At 41.4% G+C, this 26,093-nt stretch overlaps 1 protein-coding gene across 4 annotated transcripts in view; it reads left to right on the top strand.

The window, feature by feature from the left end:
- The first annotated feature begins 100 nt into the window (after positions 1–100).
- The window catches only part of LOC127651516 (glutamate receptor 2-like), a 40,886-nt gene continuing 14,893 nt past the window's right edge, over positions 101–26,093 (top strand). For all 4 annotated transcript variants that reach the window (XM_052137388.1, XM_052137385.1, XM_052137387.1 and 1 more), the window contains exons 1-8: positions 101–375; positions 597–737; positions 12,014–12,253; positions 17,413–17,609; positions 18,714–18,767; positions 20,101–20,259; positions 20,505–20,672; positions 20,779–20,883. In XM_052137388.1, the coding sequence (XP_051993348.1) occupies positions 303–375; positions 597–737; positions 12,014–12,253; positions 17,413–17,609; positions 18,714–18,767; positions 20,101–20,259; positions 20,505–20,672; positions 20,779–20,883 (1,137 nt within the window). In that variant the 5' untranslated portion in view covers positions 101–302. The remainder of the gene's footprint in view (positions 376–596; positions 738–12,013; positions 12,254–17,412; positions 17,610–18,713; positions 18,768–20,100; positions 20,260–20,504; positions 20,673–20,778; positions 20,884–26,093) is intronic.

The following is a 26,093-nucleotide window of genomic DNA, read 5'->3' as shown; positions in this document are numbered from 1 at the left end:
CCGCTCGGCTATTTCCGTCTTCATCAATATTCTTAGCGTGTCCGTCGAGTTGAAACGATTCTCAGGGACGGAGCCGCAAAGGAGGAGGACAAGACTCCCGCATCATCTCTCTCTCTCTCTCTCTCTCTCTCTCTCTCTCTCTCTCTCTCACCACTTCGGTGCCATAGCTGATCTAACGAGAGCATCTGCGTTTTAACTGTGATTATTTTTAACATGTGTCGACTCTATATGGTGTCCACTGTTGTGTGAACAGTGCCCGTTTGGTGGATGTGGTCGCGTCACGCGTGGATAAGCAGGAGACGATGATTTTGTCGGGTTTCCTTTTCCCCGCGCTATGGGGACTGGCGCTCGGCGGATCTCCAAGCGTCCAAATCGGTGAGCGCTCTCCACCTGTCTGCGCCTTAGATCACAGCCATCAATACCGATCATCAAACCAAAATTGCGCACCAAGCGTCCTATTTACTCTTGTGCAACCATGTGAGATTTAGGAAAGGAGATTAATGAAAATGATGTCGTCGCTCCATCTTTGAGATGCGAGACATGATTCGTAATTATTCTTAATTAGTAGTAATTGTTCTTATGGATTCTATTCTCAGGTGGCCTGTTCCCGAGAGGAGCTGATCAAGAGTACAGCGCGTTTCGGATCGGAATGGTTCAGTTCGGCACGGCTGAATTCCGCCTCACTCCTCACATCGATAACCTAGAGGTGGCCAACAGTTTCGCCATAACAAATTGTTGTGAGTCAACATGGATTTCCTCACATTTTTTAATATTTTGTTGACACGAATTAATCTAGCCATGCACAGGTGGGACCAGAAGGCACATTCCCTTCCTGTTTTATTCATGCATACATCCTCCTCCAGTGATGCCCTGTTAAATTGTAGCCTACTGGAACCTAAGGAATGTTTGTTGTGTTATTCCCATAAGAGTTAACATGATAGCTGTGTCATCCATTCGTTTAGACAATCATACCTAACCATGTTGATTCTAGTGAAACTGAGCTGCAGTACATTTAGTTCTGATTGTCTTTGGGAAGGTGGTTCATTATATTTTTTTGGACCATTATAATTGGCATTCAAGGCAGCAGCATGATGTTGGTTTCCACAGTAACGGAGGAGGAGAGGAGATGGCCCCGTTTTACCAGCAACTGCACCATTCTATGAAAAATGAATCAGTCGAATGAAGTATTTAAGTGTCGCTTGTCTAATGATTTGACTGGCATATTACAACATTTTATTTGCTATTATTCAAGGGTTTGACAAACGATGGCACGAGGGCCGTAAAAATGGACGTTGCATGCGTCCCTCCCCCACGCATCTTGCATCTGAGGCATGAAAGAAGACTGAACAATGAAACGTTGGGTTTGAAACGTGATTAATTATCAGTACGAAAATATAACAGGTTGTAACAAAGGACAGTTGTCTTTCAGTTGCATTCCTACCACAATGATGCCATGGAATCTAACAATAGCTACGTTTTTGATGAGTAGGCGTGGAAACGTTGAGGATAATCTTATACGTACTTTTTAAGTTGAAATCTATACGAATAGAAAATGGTCATTTTTACACTGTTGCTTCAATGGGGTCTCTTGAGTGTCAGGCACGTGCATCTGAATGGGCCTTGAGAGACACTTGGGTTGGCCTCTTCAGTGTAGAAGTAAGTGTGAGTTCCGTGCACGAGTCATTAAGGACATACTTATTAATATTATGCCCTTACCCAAACCCCTTTTCTAAACTTAACTATTAAGTAGAGTGTGTAAACATGATAGGAAGCTGTTGTGTGTGACAGAAGCGACTAATAGTCATGTATTAGATGGGAACAATATCCAGCGATGCCATTGGCTGTAGTAAAAGCAGTCGGGTGATATCATACGAATTAGACAAATTTAGAAAAGTCATACGAATCCTGACGATTTCGCTCTGAGCGTGTGATGGAGTGTGCATGGACCTTTTTGATGTAAAACACTGGTGAGCATCACTGCGACAAGTAGGTGTCACATCTGCTTGATTCATGGGAATGGCCTACCCGCCCCCATGTCCCCTCCTCATGCACCAATACCACTGCACCATGCACAGATAATCGTAATGATTCACTAGGCTACACAGACATAATGTGAGGGAATCCGCTTAGACTTCAAATGGGAGAAGGTGTTGAGGTTTACTGCTTTCGTGGCACACAAAATGAAGTTCATAGTGCATGAAAGATGAGTAGGACTATAGGCCAAATATGTTGTCCTACAATGTGAGAGTTTCATTAAAGAGAGGATCATTGAAGACATAGGCTAGAGGTTTGCATGTGTGTGTGACGTTTTGTGCATGCGCACACACACACACACACACACACACACTCAAACGATTTGTTGGTTTAAATAAATAGCTTCTACTCAGAAAATATAACATCTTTAGCTTTACTTAACTTGTATTAATTACAGACAAATATACATTTTAAGGTGAACTTATAGAGTTGCATTAAAGTACATGAATAATCGTGAGATCCTTTTTAGCAAGCAAATCCAAAACATTATGATTACTAGTAGTAGAAGTACTACTACTTATGTGCTACTACGAATGCAAACAATCAAGTACAGAATTGAGGTTGGGGGTAATACCCATATGCCCTTGAACTTGAATAATTTAAGCATGTTTGTTGTGTCTGTAGGAACTACTGTGGGCATTTAATTATTTATTGTTAAGAATTCATCGAGATTTTAACTGTGTTTAGTATTATTGATGTTGTTTTACATGTAAATAGCTGTTTCGTGTAAAGTCACCATTACAGTGATTAAAGTTCCATTAGTGGTCAACTTGGATGCTGTTCAATCCAACTTTTCCTTGCGCTTGTGATATGCATAGCTGAAGTGCAGATTTATTTGTACTTCTTGGGGGAATCAAGGTTAATGCCTGATCTCAGATATTATTTTCTTTAGAGACCGTGCCGGCTACCTGCCCATGTCGTCCATGCCTAAATCCGCAACTGGGGTTCCTTATATCTACAATGGCAGTTTTGAGTGACCACCCATTTTTTATTGATTTTTTTCCTCCCCAATATGGAATTCCCAATGTGCTCTAAGTCCTCGTTGTCCGCGTCTGAGACCGTCTATCCGCGCATCTTATCACGTGGCTTGTTGAGAGAGACATAGCACGTGTGGAGGCTTCACGCTATTCTCCGCGGCATCCACGGACATCTCACCACGCTCCCCACATTATAGCGACCACAAGGAGATTACCCCATGTGACCCTACCCTCCCCAGCAACTGGGACAATTTGGTTGCTTAGGAGACCTGGCTGGAGTCACTCAGCACATCCTGGATTCAAACTCACGACTCCAGGGGCGGTAGTCGTGACCGCCCATTTTTGGAGCTATGCCTACAGGCTGAGATCCAAAAAGGGATGGGGTCTCCAAACCACAAAAGATGTACAGAGCCCCTAACCCTTTCCCTAACCATGTGTGGAAGTGTCACCCTCTTTTGGAGCTGGTGCAACTCCCTTCTGGAATAACACTACAGCTTCTGGAGTTACCTTAGCCTCATTTGAAGAACTGTGTGCACGTCATGTTTAGAACACATTAGGTTTATTGTAGGCTACATCACAGGCCTATTTTTTCTTTTACATCATAACTGTTATTGATTGTTCTTTACAGAATAGCTGTCATATTAAATCAGTGGCTAATGCACGACTGTCTCTTTCCTAGCATTTGTCCCACGCTGGTGCAGTGTCTGCTTCATGGTAGTCCGCACCTATATTTGATTTGGCTCAAGTTTTATGCCGGATGCCAGAAATGAGTCATTCTGCACATCCCTAGTATACACGCAGGTGCTCACGATGTATAATTACACTTGTTTTGGTCGTGAAAAACTCGGTGCTTTATTAATGAATGACGTTCCTTTTTTTTTTCACCTACTGCCATAAAAGTGTGATTTACAAAAATGGCCACTGAATGAATAAGTGAACAAATCTGAATGAATCCTTTTTATTTTATTTTAATTTATACCTTTTTACAAGGGTAGAATCTAGCGATTAAAATGTCTTTTTCGAGTAATTTTCTCTTTTGAACGAACTCATAAGATTTGAGTTAATGACATAAAGAGAAACATAATCTTGAGTTAATTACTGGTAATTCCTGTTTTTCTGGTGTTTAATATAGAAGTTTGCACTAAATAAAAATTGCAAAAATAAATACTTTTTATGATTTATGCTGCTAAATAAAGCAGAAACACGTCAACATAGTCTGTGAAAAGGGTCCATTATCAAATAGAAAGACATTAATACTGATGTGCCTCCAGTTTGCCATCAGAGATGATTTCACCCAAAAATAACCCTTTATTGTGATTTACTTGCAGTTATTACAGGGCTCTCTAGAATACTTGATTCTGATTGGTCAATCACAACATTCTGCGGTCAAATAATTTAACTAATATAAATTTAGACTCATCAATATCTTATGTTCCATTAATTTATGTATTTGATAAGTAGACATGTAATCAATAGAATCATGTACAGACAACTGGTCATTATGGCAATGTGGAAGCCCCTCTGCTTCGTGTTGGGGTCCTGATTGCCCTGTCTGATTTTTTTAAATGTATTTATTTTGCGATATTGACTGGCACATTACACCTGGAAAAAACAATACAGAAACAACAAAATGTTTTACTTGATGTCAATTTTCGCTTGCTAAAATATCTCTCTTTGACTGTTGTGAGCATTACTTTCATTATTGAAAAAAAAAATCCTTTTTCGAGGAAAGCGTGGGTTCATTCAAAGGGGGCGGTTAATCAGTAGATCAACACCGTTGACATTTGAATGAAGAATGTGTGTGTGATCTTATATGATGATTTGATGCTTTGCAGAGTGGAGGCTGTTTTAAAGTCATTACAATGTGTGTGTGCCTGCAGGGATAACCTGATCATTACAGAAGAAGCATGTTTTTGAAGGTTAAAGTTGATTGTCTGTTGTCAGAAGATGAATGAGGCCATCAATCAGTCAAAAGTCAGAGGATAAGAAAAGAACATTAAGCCCTTATGTGGATTTTGGAGCTTAAAAATGTTGGCACCCATTCATTTCCATGATATGAACCTACAGAGAAATTCTAAAAATGTGTGTTTAGCAGGTGAAAAAAAAGTCGTACACATCTAGGATGGCATGAGGATGAGTAAGTGATGAAAGAATTAATTACCCATTTTTGGGTGAACTATTCCTTTTAATGTGATCAAATTGGTAACTCAAATGATAGAGCATTGCATTTATTGGGTGGCTGTGGCTCAGTTGGTAGAGCGGGTTGGCCACTAATCGCAGGATTTGGTGGGTCGAATCCCGGCCCACATGACTCCACAAGCTGAAGTGTCCTTGGACAAGACACTGAACCCCAAGTTGCTCCCAATGGCAGGCTAGCGCCTTGCATGGCAGCTCTGCTGCCATTGGTGTATGAATGTGTGTGTGAATGGGTGAATGTGTCACAGTGTAAAGCACTTTGTATACCATTAAGGTTAAAAAGGCGCTATATAAGTGCAGACCATTTATCATGCATAGGTCTGGAGTTTGAGTTCTGAAGAGCATGTAGACTGACACATGAGTCCAAAGTGTCATAGAAGCACTTCAAAAAGATGTGGTTGCTTCTGCAGTTGTGTTTTTCATCTTATTATGTTGCTATCTATTTGGTGGGTTTAGTGTTGGGAAGTAGGTTTTGTTGATTTAAATCTGGATAGAGCACAAGCCTCATATGTTTTGGGAGAAAATTCTGCCACTGCAATATGTGCAAAGAACAACGTAATTTCATTTTACAAAAATGCCGCTCCCTAAAAGCATACTACACAGTCTGCGTAGGGCACCAACTCCCTAGGAGTCTTACGCTAGGAGGGCACCAGAAAGTCCACCGGCTGCCCTTACTCACATGTTATACGTTATTCAAGGACACGAAAGCAGTTGCGGAACACAGACGATCGCGTCACGCTCATATCACATTTGCATGTTCATATGATAAAGTGCATCCGGAAAGTATTCTCAGCGCTTCACTTTTTCCACATTTTGTTATGTTACAGCCTTATTCCAAAATGGATTAAATTCATTATTTTCCTCAAAATTCTACAAACAATACCCATAATGTCAACGTGAAAGTAGTTTGTTTGAAATCTTTGCAAATTTATTAAAAATAAAAAAACAAAAAATCACATGTACATAAGTATTCACAGCCTTTGCCATGACACTCAAAATTGAGCTCAGGTGCATCCTGTTTCCACTGATCATCCGTGAGATGTTTCTACAACTTGATTGGAGTTGTGTTTACCTGTGGTAAATTCAGTTGATTGGACATGATTTGGAAAGGCACACACCTGTCTATATAAGGTCCCACAGTTAACAGTGCATGTCAGAGCACAAACCAAGCCATGAAGTCCAAGGAATTCTCTGTAGACCTCCGAGACAGGATTGTATCGAGGCACAGATCTGGGGAAGGGTACAGAAAAATGTATGCAGCATTTAATGTCCCAATGAGCACAGTGGCCTCCATCGACCCTAGAGCTGGTCGCCCGGCCAAACTGAGCGATTGGGGGAGAAGGGCCTTAGTCAGGAAGGTGACCAAGAACCTGATGGTCACTCTGACAGAGCTCCAGTGTTTCTCTGTGGAGGGAGGAGAACCTTCCAGAAGAACAACCATCTCTGCAGCACTCCACCAATCAGGTCTGCATGGTAGAGTGGCCAGACGGAAACCACTCCTCAGTAAAAGGCGCATGACAGCCCGCCAAAAGGCACCTGAAGAACTCTCAGACCATGAGAATCTGAAGAAACAAATATTGAACTCTTTGGCCTGAATGGCAAGTATCATGTTGGAGGAAACCAAGCACTGCTCATCACCTGGCCAATACCATCCCTACAGTGAAGCATGGTGGTGGCAGCATCATGCTGTGGGGATGTTTTTCAGCAGCAGGAACTGGGAGACTAGTCAGGATCGAGGGAATGTACAGAGATATCCTTGATGAAAACCTGCTCCAGAGCGCTCTGGACCTCAGACTGGGGTGAAGGTTCATCTTCCAACAGGACAATTACCCTAAGCACACAGCCAAGATAACAAAGGAGTGGCTACGGGACAACTCTGTGAATGTCTTTGAGTGGCCCAGCCATAGCCCAGACTTGAACCCGATTGAAAATCTATGGAGAGATCTGAAAATGGCTGTGCACCAACTCTCCCCATCCAACCTGATGGAGCTTGAGAGGTCCTGCAAAGAAGAATGGGAGAAACTGCCCAAAAATAGGTGTGCCAAGCTTGTAGCATCACACTCAAAAAGACTTGAGACTGTAATTGGTGCCAAAGGTGCTTCAACAAAGTATTGAGCAAAGGCTGTGAATACTTATGTACATGTAATTTATTAATACATTTGCAAAGATTTCAAACAAACGTCTTTCATGTTGGCATTATGGGGTATTGCTTGTAGAATTTTGAGGAAAATAATGAATTTAATCAATTTTGGAATAAGGCTGTAACATAACAAAATGTGGAAAAAGTGAAGTGCTGAGAATACTTTCCGGATGCACTGTAAATGACAGGGGTAGAGTGATATGATAATGCCCAGTATCAAATTCAATGCAAATGCAATAAAGGTGCATATCTCTCTCTTATTAAATGTAATGCAATGTTCAAATTCATAAAAACCATTAAAACTACTTGTAAATGTAACTTCTGATTACCACCGATTTATGGATGGGCTGTCTTTTCAATTGACTTTAATGTGTATGTTAATAAGAGTTGTTAGTTTTCCACTTTTCGTTAATCTGGAAATTCAAAAGTACAATAACAAAAATGTTCTTTATGTTCATTTTTCTGCAAGGCCAGACAAGTCTCGACTGGATTTGTGAACTGAGGCTTCAGATCAGATATACCAGAGTGCCTTCTATTCTCATGGAGAATATATGTCTTTCATACTTTTGTTGGCATAATTAGTCAAATAATTCAAATTTTCTTGGTTTGCTGATTAATTAATCACAAATAATTGCATCGATCAATAGATAATTCAAAGTCATACATTATAGTGGCAGACCAGTAAAGCAATGAATAAAAAAAAAAATGGCTTTAGAAGAGTTTGATTTATTTCCATACCATTTAACATAAAACTATCACTAGCCTACAATCAATCGAAATACATTTGCAATCGAGACCATTTAGAAGTCACACACTGGATCACACAGTCTACGCCAGTCTTTTTATTGTTGGACTGTACACATGAGTCAGGCGGATGTCTTTGGTGCATTTTTCTTTTCTTTTTTCAATTTCTTGTGTAATGCGTGCCACATTTTAAGATGCCGGTGTGTCAAACGTGTCATTTTAAGACATGCCAAGTTTTGTTTATACACTAATTGCAATCGTATAATAAATAATAATAATTAATACTTTCTCTTAATTAACATGTTAAATTGGCAGCCCTAATTTTTTATCATCACTTTGATTATTCTGAAAGAATTTGCATTGGAACGTTGTTTTCTGGCTATGATTCACTGTATGAGCACATGGCATACGACTTCCCTTACTGAAAGTCCCTTCTGTACTGACAACTCATTTAGATAGCTAGAGCAATTGACACACAAATGAATCCCCAGTGCATGTGTGTGGCCCTATTCACACACAGGCATATCCCATAAGCCCTGATGTGTGGCAGTGCCAGCTCAGAGACAGCAGCAGCTGGATCTCACGCTCATATTAATCTCATATTTAGCTTTCTGGATGCACACTGTCTGCAGATCACTATGTGTGAACAGGAGCTACAAGTTAAGGCACGGTGATGCCACGGTGTGAGATTTTAATGGTTAGATTACTGTCAAATTTATTTGCAAATGTTCTTTATATGCAACAGCGCTGAGGCAAAAAAGTTATATCATATCACACTTGAACATGTGTGTAGATGCATTTCTTAGGGATATTTGGGCTCTAAATGTAACCATACAATAGGAAAACTGATAAATACACAAATTAATCAGAGGTAGATAATAAGAGACGCTCCAATGTAGGGCACAACAATGCTTATTTGCAAAATGATGCGCTTCAATGCAACCGGAGTGCTTGGAGAGTGCATAACTGTAAGACTATTCTGGGTGCACAACATGTAGTTCACAGCATTCAACAGTTTTTACTTCTGCAACATGTTTGAAATGTTTATTAAAGCGATCCGTTGTCTGTCAGACACCCCAACATAAAGAATTGGCAAAAGACTCCATAAATATACAATGATTAAAATTGATATTTATTGTTGAATGCAGAGGATTTGTACTCAAGCAAGCAATTCTTTAAATAATGAGGATGATTTAAGAGGTTATAGTAAGTACATGCAAATGCACCTCGCACTGTCAGAACGCTTAACATTCCAAAAAGTTGCATCTCTCAATTCATCCTTTAAAAGTGCCACAGATAAAAATATTAAGGTTACTAGTTGGATGCTGGATGACTAGTGGAACATCCTGTCCCATTTTAGAATCTATGGTTAAAAACTGTGAAATGTTTTATGCACACATTAAACATTTTTATTTATATTTACATTTATGCATTTGGCAGACGCTTTTATCCAAAGCGACTTACAGAGCCCTTATTACAGGGACAATTCCCCCGGAGCAACCTGGAGTTAAGTGCCTTGCTCAAGGACACAATGGTGGTGGCCGTTGGGATCGAACCGGCAACCTTCTGATTAACAGTTATGTGCTGTATCCCACTACACCACCACCACTCCTTTTATATAATATATAAATAAAATATAAAATATTTGTTAGCCATGTATCTCTTTTGCTCTTAGAGCAGCTGTTACTATGGTTACGGACGGGTCCGCGTGGTGCTTGGCCAGGTGTTGTGGACTGAACGTGAACTTTTAATTCATGTGACACTGAGGCTTACACACAAACTACAAAACATGACAGAGGAAATCGAACTACCAGACTCATATCCACTGAAAAATGTCTACTTAAACGTCTGTTTGGGAGCATTTGAATGAAAGATGACTGATGGAAAACACGCAGACAGAAATCAAATATAGCATAAAGGTACGCATCCTACATTAAATTTACATTGAAATTAACCCTGACATTTTTAATCACTGTTAATACTGAAAACGTACTGTATTATCACGGCATCCCTAATTGGGGCAGTCGAACACCATAAAAAAATTAATATGACTTGTGCGCTGTATTTCAAGCTTTGTGTGAGGAACAGATTGAAATTTAAGTTGTTATTCGCTGGGCCATATAACCACCATAGACATTGATAGGGGCGGATATTCAGATTTGTGGTTAATCAACATGGCTTTTTCAATGACTGATAATCTAATTCTTAAACGGTATTGAGTCTTGTGGGTCTTGTAATGGAACATGAACCAGTTTGAATATGCTTCAGACTGTTCTCACAGTGAAAACGAAAATAATAGGTTGAATTTTCTTTAGCTAAAATCGGCCTGTGCTTACCGAAATTGGAAATACTACCCCTGTAACAGTAGCCAGCTGGTACGTGCTGTGCAGAGTGTTTAAACCTCACTCCCCTGGTCTGAAGAGGCGCACTAGTACCTGATGCTAGAGGTTGTAGCCGTTAGCCTCCTTGTTAATGTGCCCGCCTCCCATGCTGGAGATCCCGGTTCAAATCCCGCTTGGAGCGGGTCGAGTAGGACCGGTTACACCTCCAGTGGCCAAAGCGGTGAATGTTGTTGGGTGTATATGCACGTGTGAGTGCCATTGTTCACTCTAGTTTTTACTCGACCACGATCACATTCCCACTTAGCTAGACGAGATTCAGTTGACAAATTTTGTGTTTTTTTTTTGGCTTACTCTGAGTTTGTGTAGGAGTCGATGTTGTTCTGGGAGCCATCTCTAAGACAACATTATCTAGCGTTGCAGTTTGTTGTCGCTGTTGAATAGCGTAAGAGATGCTACTGTCTGAGGCAAGGCTCTCGGGAGCGCATAAACGTCACATCCTTTGGATTTTCCCAGCAAAACCGACCCGCTCCCTTCGCATGAAAATCAGCCTACGGGCTTTAATAGGCAACCTAGAAAGTCAGAGAAGGGCTAATTTTTTACGTTGCGTTACAAGCCGTTCACACATTGGCAAAAAAAAAGGAAAATTTACATGAACAATTTTACATATTGCACCTTTAACATCTCATCTGAAGGACAGTGCTCTTTACAGTATAGTGTATCCATCACTAATCTGGGGCAGTAGGATCAACATAGACCGCACACCCTGCTGGCCTCACTAACACCTCTTCTAGATGCAAACTTAGTTTTCCCCAGGAGGTCTCCCATCCATGTACTAGCCAGGCTCAGCCCTGCTTATCTCCAGTGGGTATCCAGTGTAGAGCTGCAGGGTGATATGACTGCTGGCAAATTTTCTGTGTGTAATCTCCATGGAGGGGCGTGAAAAGCAAATTTTGAAGCAAGTTGTTTTTAGCTGTATAGGCAGTAATGCAGTGAAGATTAATTCAGCCGATGCAAAATGTCTAATAGGAGATGCCGTTTGTCAGTGTGTCTGCATGATGTGGACATACTTCTACATACTTATTGTATAATAAGTATGTAGTAAATGTATTGTGCTATAAAGAGCAGGCTGAATTTAGGTGTGTGGTATCAGTGTATTACGTATTATGAATTATATACTGAAGGTGAATTAAACTGATGAAACCTATCAAAATCCACGTTCACTACAAAACCAAATGAAAAAGAGAAGATATTATGTTTTGCATATAGAAAATGTAGTCTTGCCATTTTTATTGCATGGTGACTTTTACCCCAAATTCTGATTGCTGTAATACAGTCGTTTTTTATTGCGTATTGTTGTGTTTTCTGCATTATATTTTTTAGAAAAGACAAGCCATTTTAAATGAATGAAAGTAGAGAATTGCAAAGGGTCCGTTCAAGCTTGCAGTACATCTGTTTATACGAGCCGCATCGATAGTTGGCAACATGCCTCAACAAACTTCACAAGCACACTTGTGGGCCTTTATATGGCCTTGCCCCTGGAATACGTTGTATTGATATCTTTTTCTTTCTTTTTTTTTTAGTTTGCTCCCAGTTTTCCAGGGGAGTGTATGCCATCTTTGGCTTCTACGATAAGAAATCAGTGAACACCATCACGTCATTCTGTGAAACGCTGCACGTGTCCTTCATCACGCCCAGTTTCCCAGCTGACGGATTCAACCAGTTTGTCCTGCAGATGAGGCCTGATATCAAAGGGCCTCTCATCAGCCTGGTGGAATATTACAAGTGGGAGAAGTTTGCCTACCTGTATGACAGTGATAGAGGTAAAAACTCTCTCTCTCTCTTGAAAAATGTATGCACTCTTTATCTTTTTTTTTCTTCAGGCAAGGCTTTTTGAGTGCTGCCTACACACACACAGCACACACAGCTTACACGCATACACTAGAGAATTCATTCGATTGCCCTATTACTTTGTGCTAAAATGCCTCTTTGAGAAAGCACATGTGGGTTGGGAGTGCTTACAGATACTGTAAGCACATTCACTGTCTCCCTCTCTCTCTATCTCTCTCTCTCTCTCTCTCTCTCCATCTGTATGCTTTATGTGTACCTGTTTTAACTATGTAATCACACCTTGGTCTGCCATTGAGACACATGAATACGGTATGTTTAAAATGATGTACAGTACACACATGAGAAAGTCACTAGTTATATTAGTCTACATGGTGCTGGACACACATTTGTGTCAGTGAACAAAAATAATATTTATTGCACCTTTAAAACTTTATTAAGCCTTTTTAGTATTAAGTGCATTTAGTGCTAAAACCTGTACCCTGTGAGATTAATAACACTAACCAAGTTTTCAGCAATAAGCAATTTGTCCACACTTAATGCGAAACTGCTGCGTCACATAACACAATCAATCAGAGCCAATCAGAATATGTTTAATTATTAATGTACTGTTATGTGGAGCAGTATTTTTGACAATTGAGGTTTCACGGAGGGTAGAACCACAAAAATAGAAACCAAGCGACCAACAAAATGTCTTCTTGCCTTTCGCAGATGTAGCTGCTTAGGAAAATAAGTGAGATTTACATGGACATGGTGTAACTGTCTATTGTGTTGTTGTATTCCATGAGCACTTAGCCACTATTTTTGGTCTCAGAACTGCTGTTAATGTGATGTGACGAGGAGGAGGGCGGGGCCAGGCTGTGAGTCCGCACGGCTGGCCCCAATCGGGCTAATCATCCGAGGCCTTATCCCTCTCCTGGGATGATTAGCCCGATTGAGCGGGCCATGCGGACTCACGGCCCGGCTCCGCCCTCCTCCTCGTCACACTCCTTCCTCGATTGCCTCAAGCCAGGGAACCCCCGGAATGATGTACACCCCCTCTTGCCGGCAGGCTGTCCCTGCCTTTCGAGACCTGGGAGGGAGACAAGAGGAGGGAGAAAGGGCAAGGCGGAGCGACAGTGAGAGAGAAAGAGGAGAGAGAGAAAAAAAAATGATGGAACACCCCTCCACATTCTGCCGGCTGGTAGCGAGCCCCTCCGCCCCTGGCAGCGGCTCCACCGCGCCTGGCAGCGGCGACTCCGTACCCCGGTGGATGGCCGCGGCTGCTCCTTTGGCCGAACGGCAGTGGCGAGGACTCCACGACAGCTCCTACCTGGGTTTTGGCACCAATGTAACAAGGTTCAAATGGGCAAGGAGGACTGCCAGCTGAACAGTCAAAGTAATATTTAATGAAACAAAAGGACACAAAATATACACATGGCAACTGAGTGTGGCTCTGTCTCTCCAGAACTGCCGCATCCGGCTTGGCCTTATCCCTATTCTCAGCTGATTAGCCCGTTTGGGGCCGGCCATGCAGACTCACGATCCAGCCCCACCCTCCTCCTCGTCACATGTGACTATGTTGTCTGAATTGCTTTTAGAATGCTTTCACTATTGACTGGAGCAGTGAAGTGCACAGACCTTAGTAGGGGCAGGGGCGAATAGGAAATAGGGCGAGAGTGTGAAGAGACGGCTACCATCAATAGTTGTTGGGGGGGAGGGGGTGCCGTAGTAAAGACACCTCTGCTTAAATCTCTGCACTCTTAAAGGCACCTCCCCTTAAAAGGGCACCTTTACATTTGTGAAGGGCACCTTTAGATTTATGAACGAAAGGGGAAGGGGTTAGCGTCAGTGGACTGGATTGTGCTTCATATTTGGTTCAAGGTGGAGAAATAGATCTCTCCACCAAGACCTAGATATGAAATCAACCGAGGGTGGGGGGTGGGATGGGCGAAGGATGAGAGCTTAAAGAGAATGAAAGTATGAAAGAACAAATGACCAAAAGAGAGAATGCTGAAATAAAGTGTCCCCAGGGGTTTTCTAGGGAAATAAATATACTCCTGAGGTCGAGATCTTTGGGTGTAATTGGGTGCCAGGAAATACATTTTGGGTGGGCCTCAATATAATGTAAATGGATGGGCTATGTTTTGCCCCAATTTGTTTTAAACACATTTTCCTTAACAACAGAGAAGCGGATCATTTCACCTTTTATCAGGATCTCCGTCATAAATGGCTATATGTAAGCTTTCTGCACACTGTCACTATTAATTGAATTATCCTTGTCCCAGTAATTTTACTTTGCCTAGTTTTTGCTGACAAAAAAAGTTTAAAAAAGTTATTAAAAAAAGCTTTTTTCAAACAAGTATAGGCTAACACAATATTCTCTATATTAAATTAGATAGCCCTATAAATGAAGCTTAGTGCAAAGATTGCATGTTTCTGGACTCTACTGTACAGGTGCGACTAATGTTAATGCCATTTAATGGGGATATACTGTATTTAATAAAGTTATTTGAATTACACTACATCTTGTAACTCGCGGTGTTACTGAGATGCCTTTGACCGGTGGAGATTGAGAAGCTGCCGCCATGAACGATAATAAGGACTGTTTCACAGCTCGCGCTGTTTTCCCTTTGCCTTGTCGCGTGTGAAATGCCACATTAACAGTAGCCTACTGTACACAAACATTTCATATTCGCCATACCTCTCCCACTGCATCGTTCTTAACTGCTTGTGATGAGATGTGGCCAGGCCATAAGGATGGACACCTGGTGCTGAGTTTCCCCATTCAGGGAGGGGGATAAGGAGGAGCCGGAGAAGCCAGTTAGAGAGAGAGAGATGCACGCGGAGCTCTGTGTGTGCGTCAATGTTTGGTTGTGCTGAAAAGCAGTTTTTGTGTTGTGTCTGATTAAAAGTCTTTGTAATTCTTCACCTGGTTCCCGCCTCCTCCGTTCCGATAAGCAAGAGACCTTTTTGCCACAGTGGTGCCAAAACTTTGGACTTTGGACCTGGCGACCATGCTGCTGGCTGAAGAACGCAACTCGGAGGATACACAATCTGGTGGTACTGGAGCGGTTCGTCAGCAGGCTACCGATGTGTTCAGCCAGGAGGCGGAGGAGCCCGCTGCCGTCCACCAGGAGGCGGAGGAGCCCGCTGCCGTCCACCAGGAGGCGGAGGAGCCCGCTGCCATCCACCAGGAGGTGCCACACTGCTAAGTTTTTTGTCTTACAACATTATGCCAGTATTCCTCGCACTCCGTGATGCCAGTAATAACAGTGCTGCTGAAGTCTTAAAGGATCCACATGTCTTTTGCGGCATGAGCGATCGGTTTATGCGATCGATCGGAGCATCTCTAGTAAACTGCATACTATAGGAAACCCCATGATAACAGTTTCAAACAGTAGTATTGTGCACTTCAAGTGGAGAAGGAAATTTCATTTTGTGAGTTTCAAACACATGAATTACCATCAAAGTTGCATTTATCAGTGGGAAACTCAGAATTCTAGATGATACCCGAGTCGAGTGATGTTGAAAGACATGTGTTGGCACACACCAACAGTAAAGATATCAGAAAGCAATGAAAAGTTAATAATTTTGCGAAATTATTTCAATTTCAGTTAAAAAAAGATATTTTCAAGAATGTTAATCTAATGACTCACCCTAAACTGTTTGCTTTATGTAAATTAATTAAGGCTGTCAAGTGTTAAATTTTTTATCACATTATTTACATGTCATGCCAATTAATTAATCAAATTAATCAGATATATATATTTTCGCTTGAGACATTATTCAGTATAAATAATACAAAGTTAAATAATAAACAGAATTTCAGAATATCCAGCTGTCAACACATCCTGCCTCTTGTTCTGTGGCGAGCTACTTGTGGGGTTTTTGAGGCGAGCTGCCCCCTGCTGACGCGGCTCATAAACACATTATGTAACCTGTACTTTAAACTTGAATTACTCAGATGGTAGTAAAAAAATTACTTTTATTATTATTATGATTATTTTATTATGATAATATGTTTATTATTATTAGATATTATTAGACAAACTGAACCCTTGTCTTGCTGCTGTTGCATAGGGTGTAACGATGGTTTAGATGTGCTTTTTTCTTTCAGACGACCCAGATTCGATTCTGCCTTTTATCCCACTTTTCCCCATCCTGTTTCCTGTATATAATACCATAGAAATAAAATAAAAGTTGGTGACCCACTGAATATCACGGAACTGATCCGTTTACAAACTGCCGCTTCTCGCTTGTTGAGAAAAATGTGTTGAATAATAATTGGCCGACAACTTGGGCCAACCATATTTATTGAGGCCCACCCAAAATACATTTTCTGGCTACACCCTTGCATACATGCATGCATCGCCATCGATTAACACACGAGTAGTGTTTGATTCATACAAGCATGACTAGCAATATAAGCTTCAACAACCCTACCAGACAACATATCCCAACTTCGCCAAATGGATAACAGATAAACATCCACCCAGATTGTTGCAAAGCTGTCTGGAACAGTGTGAGTGTGACTGAACTGTCGTTTCTTTCTTCTTTTTAACGTCTACTCGCAAACTAAAACATTACCGCCATCCACTGTTTACATGGGAACAAGACAGCCAGCACTTCTTTCCTATGTTCATGGACATGACGTAATGATGCAAGGATGTACGTCATAAGCCAGTGATTTCATGCCAAATCGAGCCTGACAGCTCAAAATGCTAATAATTTGTATAGGCTTACTGTAGTTAATCACGGTATGGTAAGAACATTGTATTGAACACTGATTGTTTATGTAGTCAATCAATAATGGCATTTACACAGTGCAGCTTTAAAGGCAGTTTATGCTACAAGATGTCATATGACCTCATCACTTGCATGTGCGTGTCACCCAGTTATCATCTTGAAAATGAAATGGTTATTTAGCATTTTTAATTCAACTAAATGTAAACATGTTTTTCCAGTCTTATGAAATAATGACTCAAAAACATTATGTAAAAAAATGTCTTTAGAGGGCAGGCTTTGGAGCGAGTGTGTGGTTGCAGTTAGCAAAATGGCGGAAGCCAAATTTATGAGCGTTTTTATGGTGACATTGATGTAAGGCAGTCACATACATCTCTCTCATTCTCATTCTCCCTCTCCCTCTCTGTAGGCTTGTCTATCCTGCAGGCAATGCTGGACACAGCATCAGAGAAGAAGTGGCAGGTAACAGCCATTAACGTTGGAAACCTGAAGGATGAGTGGAAAGACGAGGCATATCGCTCCCTCTTTCAGGACCTCGAAAACAAGAAAGAGAGGAGAGTCATCCTAGACTGTGAACAGGATAAAGTCAAGGACATTATGGAGCAGGTGAGTTGCATGCTAAAACATGTGCCCACTCACACACTTATTAAGGCACACACATGAAAGGTTAAGAATGCATTTAGAGTTGAGGTCTTCACGGGCCCAAAAATTCATGGCCGAACTCGAAGAGACCCGGAAATGTACCTCCCGTACCCAAACTGGACCCATCTATTATTTGAAAGCTTGGACCCATACCCTTGCAGAACCGAGAAATGCCGGACCCAGACCCGAACCGGACCTGTCTATTATTTTAAAGTTGGGACCCGGACCCGGCCGGGAGTCACAGACCCGATCAACACCGATTTCACAGCTGATTGCTACTAACAAGTTAATTTACAATTTGTGAAAATAAAACTTTGTCTTACCTAATGTAACGTTAGTAGCCTTCTCCTCTTTGCCTGGCCGTGAACCATATTATCCATCCTCCTTGCAACGAAAGTTGGTAAAATACATCCAGGTTTTCTGTGTTTCCTCTCTTGCTGATTGAAACAGCATAGCTAATCCACTCATTATTTCATCTTCAAAAGTCCACTTGATGTCATGGTGACGGATGACAAACGCGACTTGTATTTGTTGTAATTGTTTTTTGTATCTCGCATAAGATAACTTCGACTGTTTGCCCTTTTGAACTATAATAACGATTGCTCGTTCATTGCCACGGCTGCTAACGTTAGCATTGCTAATTTGCTATCATGTGCCTTAACTCCTCTCTGCCTCTGACAACACTCAGCTCATTGTGTCTCCGCTCCGTTTTTCACCTTATTTCCTGGCCCATACTTTCTCATCCTAATTTTACAATGTTGCAAGTCACAACACACATACAGCACCATCATCATCAGCAATGTCTGATCACGGCCGGGTCTTCTCGGATCGACTCCGATAATGTCAAACAGACCCGGGACCCGCAGCAATAGAATGGGAGCTTACGCAGACCCGGCTGACCATAAAAAACGTGTATCCGAACCCGTAAGGGTCCCGGGTCGGGTCTTGGGTCCTCGGGTTAGGGTAGAGACCCCGTGAAGACCTCCTAATTTAGAGTGTGTTGTACTGCATATTACATTTAAATTAAATTGCTCATTTGAAATAATTTTTTTCTTGCCTTCTCTGCAGGTCATAACAATTGGTCGACATGTGAAAGGATATCATTACATCATTGCTAATTTCGTAAGTTTTCATTGTATGCATTTTTACTGCTGTCTAATAAAGGGATAGTTCACCCAACAATTAAAATGGTGAAACCGGTTTAATTTTCTTTGTCCCGTTGAACACAAAAGGGGATTTTTTTTTTTAAGGATGTCCATGCTGTTATTTTTACACACTAAAAGCATATAGTTGGGCTGTCAAGCTCCCAAATGGACAAAGAAGTCCATATGACTTGTGCACTATATTTTAAGTCTTCTGCCATACTTGCTTTGTTTGAGGTTCAGAATGGCATTTTAGTCATAATTTGCTAAAAACAAATAAGCTGTTTTTGCATATCTCATAAGTGTTTGTGCAAAGTTTGAATATAGTTAAGCGTAAATGTGATTTGAGAGCTACAGCAGAGGACAAGGTTTTTAATTCTGCTCCATATGGAATGTGCTATCATATAGCTTCAATAGACTTAGAATATAGTGCAATAGTCGTATGGACAGATCAATCTCCTTATGAAAAAAATCAAGAAAGTTTTACTGGTTTGCAATGACATGAGTAAATAAATGATGTCAGTAGTTTTGAAGAGCCAGAAGAGTCTTTCTATCAGGAGAAGCGTAACCCCGTGCAGGACAGGACTCCTGGTGGTGATGGGGTGGTGGAGGTTGCTGTGTTGCACAATGAAACCGCAATAAGCAGACTTATAAAGCAATGGATTACATGTGATTGGCTAGGAGTTACCTAGCTAATGGTGCGATGATGTACAGCTGCTAGTCTTCCAGCTAGAACTACACTGCACTTACATTTCTTTGTCCTTCTATAACATTTATGCATTAATGTTCTTCTTAATGCATTTTCTAATAAATAAGACACACGTATGTGTGTGTTGTGAGCGTGTGAGGGGAAAAAAGAGAGTTTACATTTTTGTTTGCAACCCTGACCTTACCAGACTTGATCAAATCTATTTCGTTCTGTAAATGTAATGTAAATGTAGTCAAATTTGAGTTTTTATACTAACCAGCCATAACAGTGACATGACATTTTGTCAATTGCTTGGGTTTTATTTCTGTGGTACAGGGTAGCCCCACCTGCCATGAAATCTCAATGGTCTAAAATCCCACTTCACATAACTGTAAATTGAACATCAAATATGTTCTAATCGACTCTTTTGATGCTGCATCGTGTAGTATTTTTGTATTCAGTGTGGACAGACAAATTGGAAATGTGTCGCATCAGCCCGTTGAGACTGTGTTAGTGTGACATGATTTATGTTATTTTTAAAGGTGTGTGTGTGTGTGTGTGTGTGTGTGTGTGTGTGTGTGTGTGTGTGTGTGTGTGTGTGTGCGTGTGTGTGTGTGTGTTTTAGGGCTTTGTGGATGGAGATTTGTCCAAGATTCAGTATGGGGGAGCGAATGTGTCTGGATTTCAGATTGTGGATTTTGAAGATCCGCTTGTTGCTAAATTTGACCAGCGTTGGGAGGCACTGGAGGAGAAGGAGTACCCTGGAGCAGACAGCAGAATCAGGGTGAGTACAAATATTTAAATTACTGCTGCAATAAAAATGCAGCCGACAGCATCTGTGTGCCTATTGCTTTCAATGAGAAACCTTTGGCGTAAGCTGACTGACATGGAAGGCAGTGATATTTTTATGATCATAAAGCTAGTTTCTTAAAATATATTAATGAATTTGCTGGCTAAAATGTGTCCACTTATGATAGATGAATGTTGGATTATATTTTTGGGGGTGTGTATATTTCCTCTTCCTTGCAGTATACTTCTGCTCTCACATATGATGCTGTGCAAGTAATGACAGAGGCATTCCGCTTCCTGCATAAACAAAGAATTGACATTAGTCGCCGTGGCAACAACGGAGACTGCCTGGCCAATCCTGCGGTGCCGTGGGCCCAGGGGGTGGAGATAGAGCGTGCTCTCAAACAGGTCTGCTATGCAAATACGTTATGAATACTTAATATCTGTGTTTGATAACTTAAAAGCATTTTCTTGGTGTGTTTTGGCATGTATGTGTGTACATTTGTCTGCTCAGGTGCGTGTGGATGGATTGACTGGAAATATTCAGTTCGATCAGTATGGCAGAAGGGTGAATTACACAGTCAATGTGATGGAGCTGAAGAACAGTGGCCCTGTGAAGGTAACACAGTCTGAAACTAAAACTGCATTTAACATGAACTTGAGTACCCTAGCACCTACATTCAGAGTCAGAAGTTTGGACTGTTATATATACTGTATATATACTGTATACAGTAAATACATTTTTTACAGCAATTATTAATCTTTGTTAATGATTGTTAATAAAACACAATTGTTCATTGTTAGTTCATAGTTCATGGTGCATTAAAGGGGTCATGAAATGCCTTATTTTTTACTATTTTAATATGTTCCTTGAGGTACACTGGCAGCCAAAAGATTGGAATAATGTACAGATTTTGTTGTTTCGAAAGGATATTGGTACTTTAATTCACCAAAGTGGCATTCAACTGATCACGAAGTATTATTATAGGCCAATTTCTAAATTGTCTTTTATTTCGAAAATTTTAGAGAAAGTGGTCTATTCACAGTTATATTCATATCTGGATACTTATAATATTTTAGATATATTCCAGTCAGGCTTTAGGACCTGTCATAGTACAGAATCGGCACTGCTCAAGGTCACTAATGATGTATTATTATCGTTGGATTCTGGATCACATGTTGTTCTGGTTTTATTGGATCTGAGCGCTGCCTTCGATACAATAGATCATGAAATTCTTCTCAGTCGTCTGGAGTGTTGGGTTGGTGTGCAGGGTATAGCTCTTCAGTGGTTTGCTTCATATTTAAAAGGCAGGACAGTTGCTGTGAATCTGGGAGACTTCTCTTCCACATTGGCCCCTTTAGTTTGTGGTGTCCCTCAGGGGTCGATTTTGGGACCGTTGCTGTTTTTGCTCTACATGCTTCCTTTAAGCAGTGTTTTTCGAAAGTATAGCATTTCATATCATTGCTATGCAGACGATCTCCAATTTTATTTTCCTGTGAGGCTAGATAACACCTGTTCGTTGGACAAAGTACAGGAATGTTACAGTGACATTAAACTTTGGTTATCCAGCAGCTTTCTCCAATTGAATGAGAGTAAAACTGAGGTTTTGATTGTAGGCTCTCCCGTCTTATCTTGCTTTCCTGATCATTTGGGTTCTTTATCCCTAAAGACTGAGAATCATGTAAAGAGTTTAGGGGTAATCATGGACTCATCACTTAACTTTAAGAAACAGATTGGTGCTGTTGTCAAAGGAAGCTTTTTTAACCTGAGATCAATTGCTAAAGTAAAGCATTTTTTATCTAGTGAGGATTTAGAAATTGTAGTTCATTCTTTTATTTCATCTAAGCTTGACTACTGCAAATCTTTATATATCGGTCTCCCCCAGACTCTGCTTGTCCGCCTACAGTTAGTGCAGAATGCAGCGGCAAGGCTTTTAACGGGGGTGCGAAAGAGAGAACATATTACTCCGGAACTGCAATCCCTACATTGGCTTCCGGTCAAATTTAGGATTGATTTTAAAATTCTCTTGTTTGTTTACAGGGCATTGTCAGGCCTTGCCCCGCAGTACATCAGAGATCTTATAGTTCCTTACTCTCCTTTTAGAGTTCTCAGGTCCTCCGATCAACGACTTTTAAAGGTACCTCGTTGTAATTTAAAATCAAAAGGAGATCATGCTTTTTCCGTGGTAGGTCCGAAACTTTGGAATAGTCTCCCATTCCATGTGAGATCAGCTCCATCGATTACAACTTTTAAGTCTTATTTAAAAACGTATTTATTTTCTTTAGCTTTTGAATAAGGTATGTCTGTTTTTTGTTGTATGACTTTCATGTTATTATTTTGTAAAGCACTTTGGGGCAACGTCTGTTGTTTAAAAATGTGCTATATAAATAAAGTTGCTTGCTTGCTTGCTAGTCAGGACATTACTGATGTAAAAAACAGCACTATTTAAAAAAAGTCATTTTTCAAATCTAGTCAGCGGCCATCACTCCAACACCTTATCCTTGAGTAATCATGCTAAATTGCTAATTTAGTACTAGAAAATAGCTTGCCATTATATCAAACACAGTTGAAAGCTATTTGGTTTGTTAAATGAAGCTTAACTTTGTGTTTGTTTTTGAGTTGCCACAGTATGCAATAGACTGGCATGTCTTAAGGTCAATATTAGGTCAAAAATGGCAAAAAAGAAACATCTTTCTCTAGAAACTCGTCAGTCAATCATTGTTTTGAGGAATGAAGGATATACAATACTTGAAATTGCCATAATCTGAAGATTTCATACAAAGGTGTAACTACAGTCTTCAAAGACAAAGACAACTGACTGTAACAAGGACAGAAAGAGATGTGGAAGGCCAGATGTACAACTAAACAATAGGATAAGTACATCAGAGTCTCTAGTTAGAGAAATAGACCCCTCACATGTCCTCAGCTGACAGCTTCATTGAATTCTACCCGCTCAACACCAGTTTCATGTACAACAGTAAAGAGAAGACTCGGGGGTGCAGGCCTTATGGAAAGAATTGCAAAGAAAAAGCCACTTTTGAAACAGAAAATCAAAAAGAAAAGGTTTGAGAGGGCAAAGAAACACAGACATTGGACAACAAATAATTGGGAAAGAGTGTTATGGATCTAAACCCCATTGAGCTTTTGTGGGATCAGCTAGACTGTAAGGTGCGTTAGAATTGCCCGAAAAGACAGCCGCATCTATGGCAAGTACTACAGGAAGTGTGGGGTGAAATGTCTCCTGAGTATCTGGACAAGCAGTATTTTGACCCTCTGTCAGAAACGCTCTGTTTTGGTGCTGCTTCTCCTTTAAGACTTGACAGTAAACATACGTTGTTATGATTGGCTCTCTGCTCTCTCCTTGCCATCTCCCTGCTCACTGCTACTCGACAGGGCTATGGAGGTGATTAAAGGTAAAGTAGGCATTGATGTGTGTAAAAAGCTCTTTGTTCGGGGCAATGGAGGATTCAGCAGACAGTGAAGCAAGTTCAAGGTTAGGGTTTTTTATTACATTTTCAGTTTCACACACACACAATCGATGGTAACCGTCGATACGCGTGAAGCTTTACAAATAAATGGAAAAGCACTCTCTCTTTCGTAGCTGTTGTGCTTTCTTGTTTACTCTCTCTCCCTCTCTTTGGGCACTCGGCATGCCTTTTATCTCTCCCTCCGCATCACTATAACAAGAGACAGGTGTTAGGGTTAATTATGGACCAGGTGACAAGCCTTACCGCTCTCTCACTCGCTCGCAGACCGGCACATGACCACGTCCCCACGCCACAATGTGTTATTGTTGAGGTGGTCAGATGCAAATGTCTACTACAGTGTGACATCACAATGTGGAGGAAATAGACAATAAGTCATTTTGGCAGTTTGGTTTCAACCAATGCATCTTTTTGCAGTGAAGGGGAAGTTTTGAGTTCTGAAACTTACAGTATGTTTTTAAACTACAATGAACTCTTCAATGTCAAAAGATCAAGGAAAATTTAATTCCTCAAGTCATGACCCCTTTAACTAATATTACAACTTTTCATTTAAAAAATGTTTTAGTACGTATTGAAATTAAACTGAACTAAGATGAAATGCATAATAAGTATTGTTCATTGTTATTTTATGTTAACTAATGCTGTTAACTAATGTTAACAAATGGAATCTTATTGTAAAGGTGTTTATAAAAATTCATACTAAAATACAATTTCTATTTGTTTACAAAACAAAAATGTCAGTCATAAGCCTTTAGGTCAAACGTCTAGATTACTGTTGGAACCCCCGTTCCCTGATGGAGGGAACGAGACGTTGTGTTGATTGAAGTAACACTAGGGGCTTCTTTTGGGAGCCACGGTTATCTCTGAATTTGAGAAAAGGGCAATGAGAAATTGGTGAACAGAATTTGCATGTCCCTCCCCTGGACATACGGGTATAAAAGGAGGGAATCCTGCATCTGTTAGTTAGGTTTTGTAGTGAGGAGCCGAGAATAAGCTTCGGCCGTTACAGCGGTTGATACAGTTTCGTGGCCAGGGGGACACAACATCTCTTTCAGGGACCTAGACGGGGGGGCAAGCATGGTAGCAGGCCACACCAGCCGTGGCTTTTTTCTCTCTATGTTCTCTCTCATAGAGTGTTAGATGCGGCTGGGGCCATCTAATGCTATAAAATTGGGGAAGGTGTTCGTTTCCAATCCTATTCTTTCAGGGGGAAAAGACCCCTTGGAGACCACAACCTGCCCAGGCTGGGGAGGTCAAACATGTGGCAAATACGTCACATGGGCTTACAAGCCACACATGGAAGTGGTGCGGTGGTAGGTCCTGCCTGATGAGGGAGGTGCTCTACAAACACAGCGACCGCGTTGGTGACTGAGGAGGAGGTCCTCTGGGGGCATTCTCTGGATTCGTCAAAACCGGCCGGCCGGGGTTCTGTGCGCGATGCAGTCGCGGTCGTGGAGGTAAAGGGTATGTGGGTATGTGAAAATGTGGGTCGAGAAAATAATGAAAAGAAAGATTCTCCACCCGGCCCTCCACTGGGGGATGGAGTGGTTCACCAGCTCCTGGGTGGACCTCTCGTTCCTTGGGTCACCCGTCTCAGGAACGCTTGGGAGACTTCTGGGTCCTCGAAGAAGTTCCCGACCCGAGGAACCAGTCATCTAGCCGTGAGGGTTGAGGGGAGGACTGAGGGTTCCAGTCCAACCCAACACTCACGGTGGCCCGGGCAAGCATATCAGACATCTGCGCATCAGTCTCAGACTGGGCGGGCAGACCCAAAGGGGTCCGAAGGAGAGCTCAGACTGGCCGTGAGGCAAGCCGGTCTCACGTCGGCCCCGGACAGAAGCAATCGAGCATGCCGGGGGGGCGGGTGGTTCGTGCGGATGTACCCGGCGATACCGCGCCTTCTGAATTCCCCAAATCGCCTCCATCATCAACCGGGTTGACTTCAATCCCGTGGGAAGAAGGTGCAACACAGGGGATGGCTGGAGTGGTGTTTCCTTTTAGAAAGGAAAGCCCTGACCACAACGATGCCATGTAACGCGCCGTAAGATCCAACAGCAAAGATTCTTGCAGAGGTGAGTGAACAGTAGTGAATTCAGCTCACTGATCACACAACCGCTCGGCTCCGAAGAAAGAAATCTAACTAACAGATGCACGATTCCCTCCTTTTATACCCATATGTCTGGGGGAGGGACATGCAAATTCTGTTGCCAATTTCTAATTGGCCTTTTCTCAAATTCAGAAGTAACTGTGGCTCCCGAAAGAAGCGCCTAGTGTCACTTCAATCGACACAACGTCTAGTAAGTGACACACGGGGAACAAAATTTCAAAACATTTCATCATTTG

Source organism: Xyrauchen texanus, chromosome 11 (assembly GCF_025860055.1).
Source record: "Xyrauchen texanus isolate HMW12.3.18 chromosome 11, RBS_HiC_50CHRs, whole genome shotgun sequence".
Classification (NCBI taxonomy): Eukaryota; Metazoa; Chordata; class Actinopteri; order Cypriniformes; family Catostomidae; genus Xyrauchen; species Xyrauchen texanus.
The sequence above is the reverse complement of the archived record's forward strand: the minus strand, read 5'-3'. Positions and strand labels throughout refer to the sequence as shown.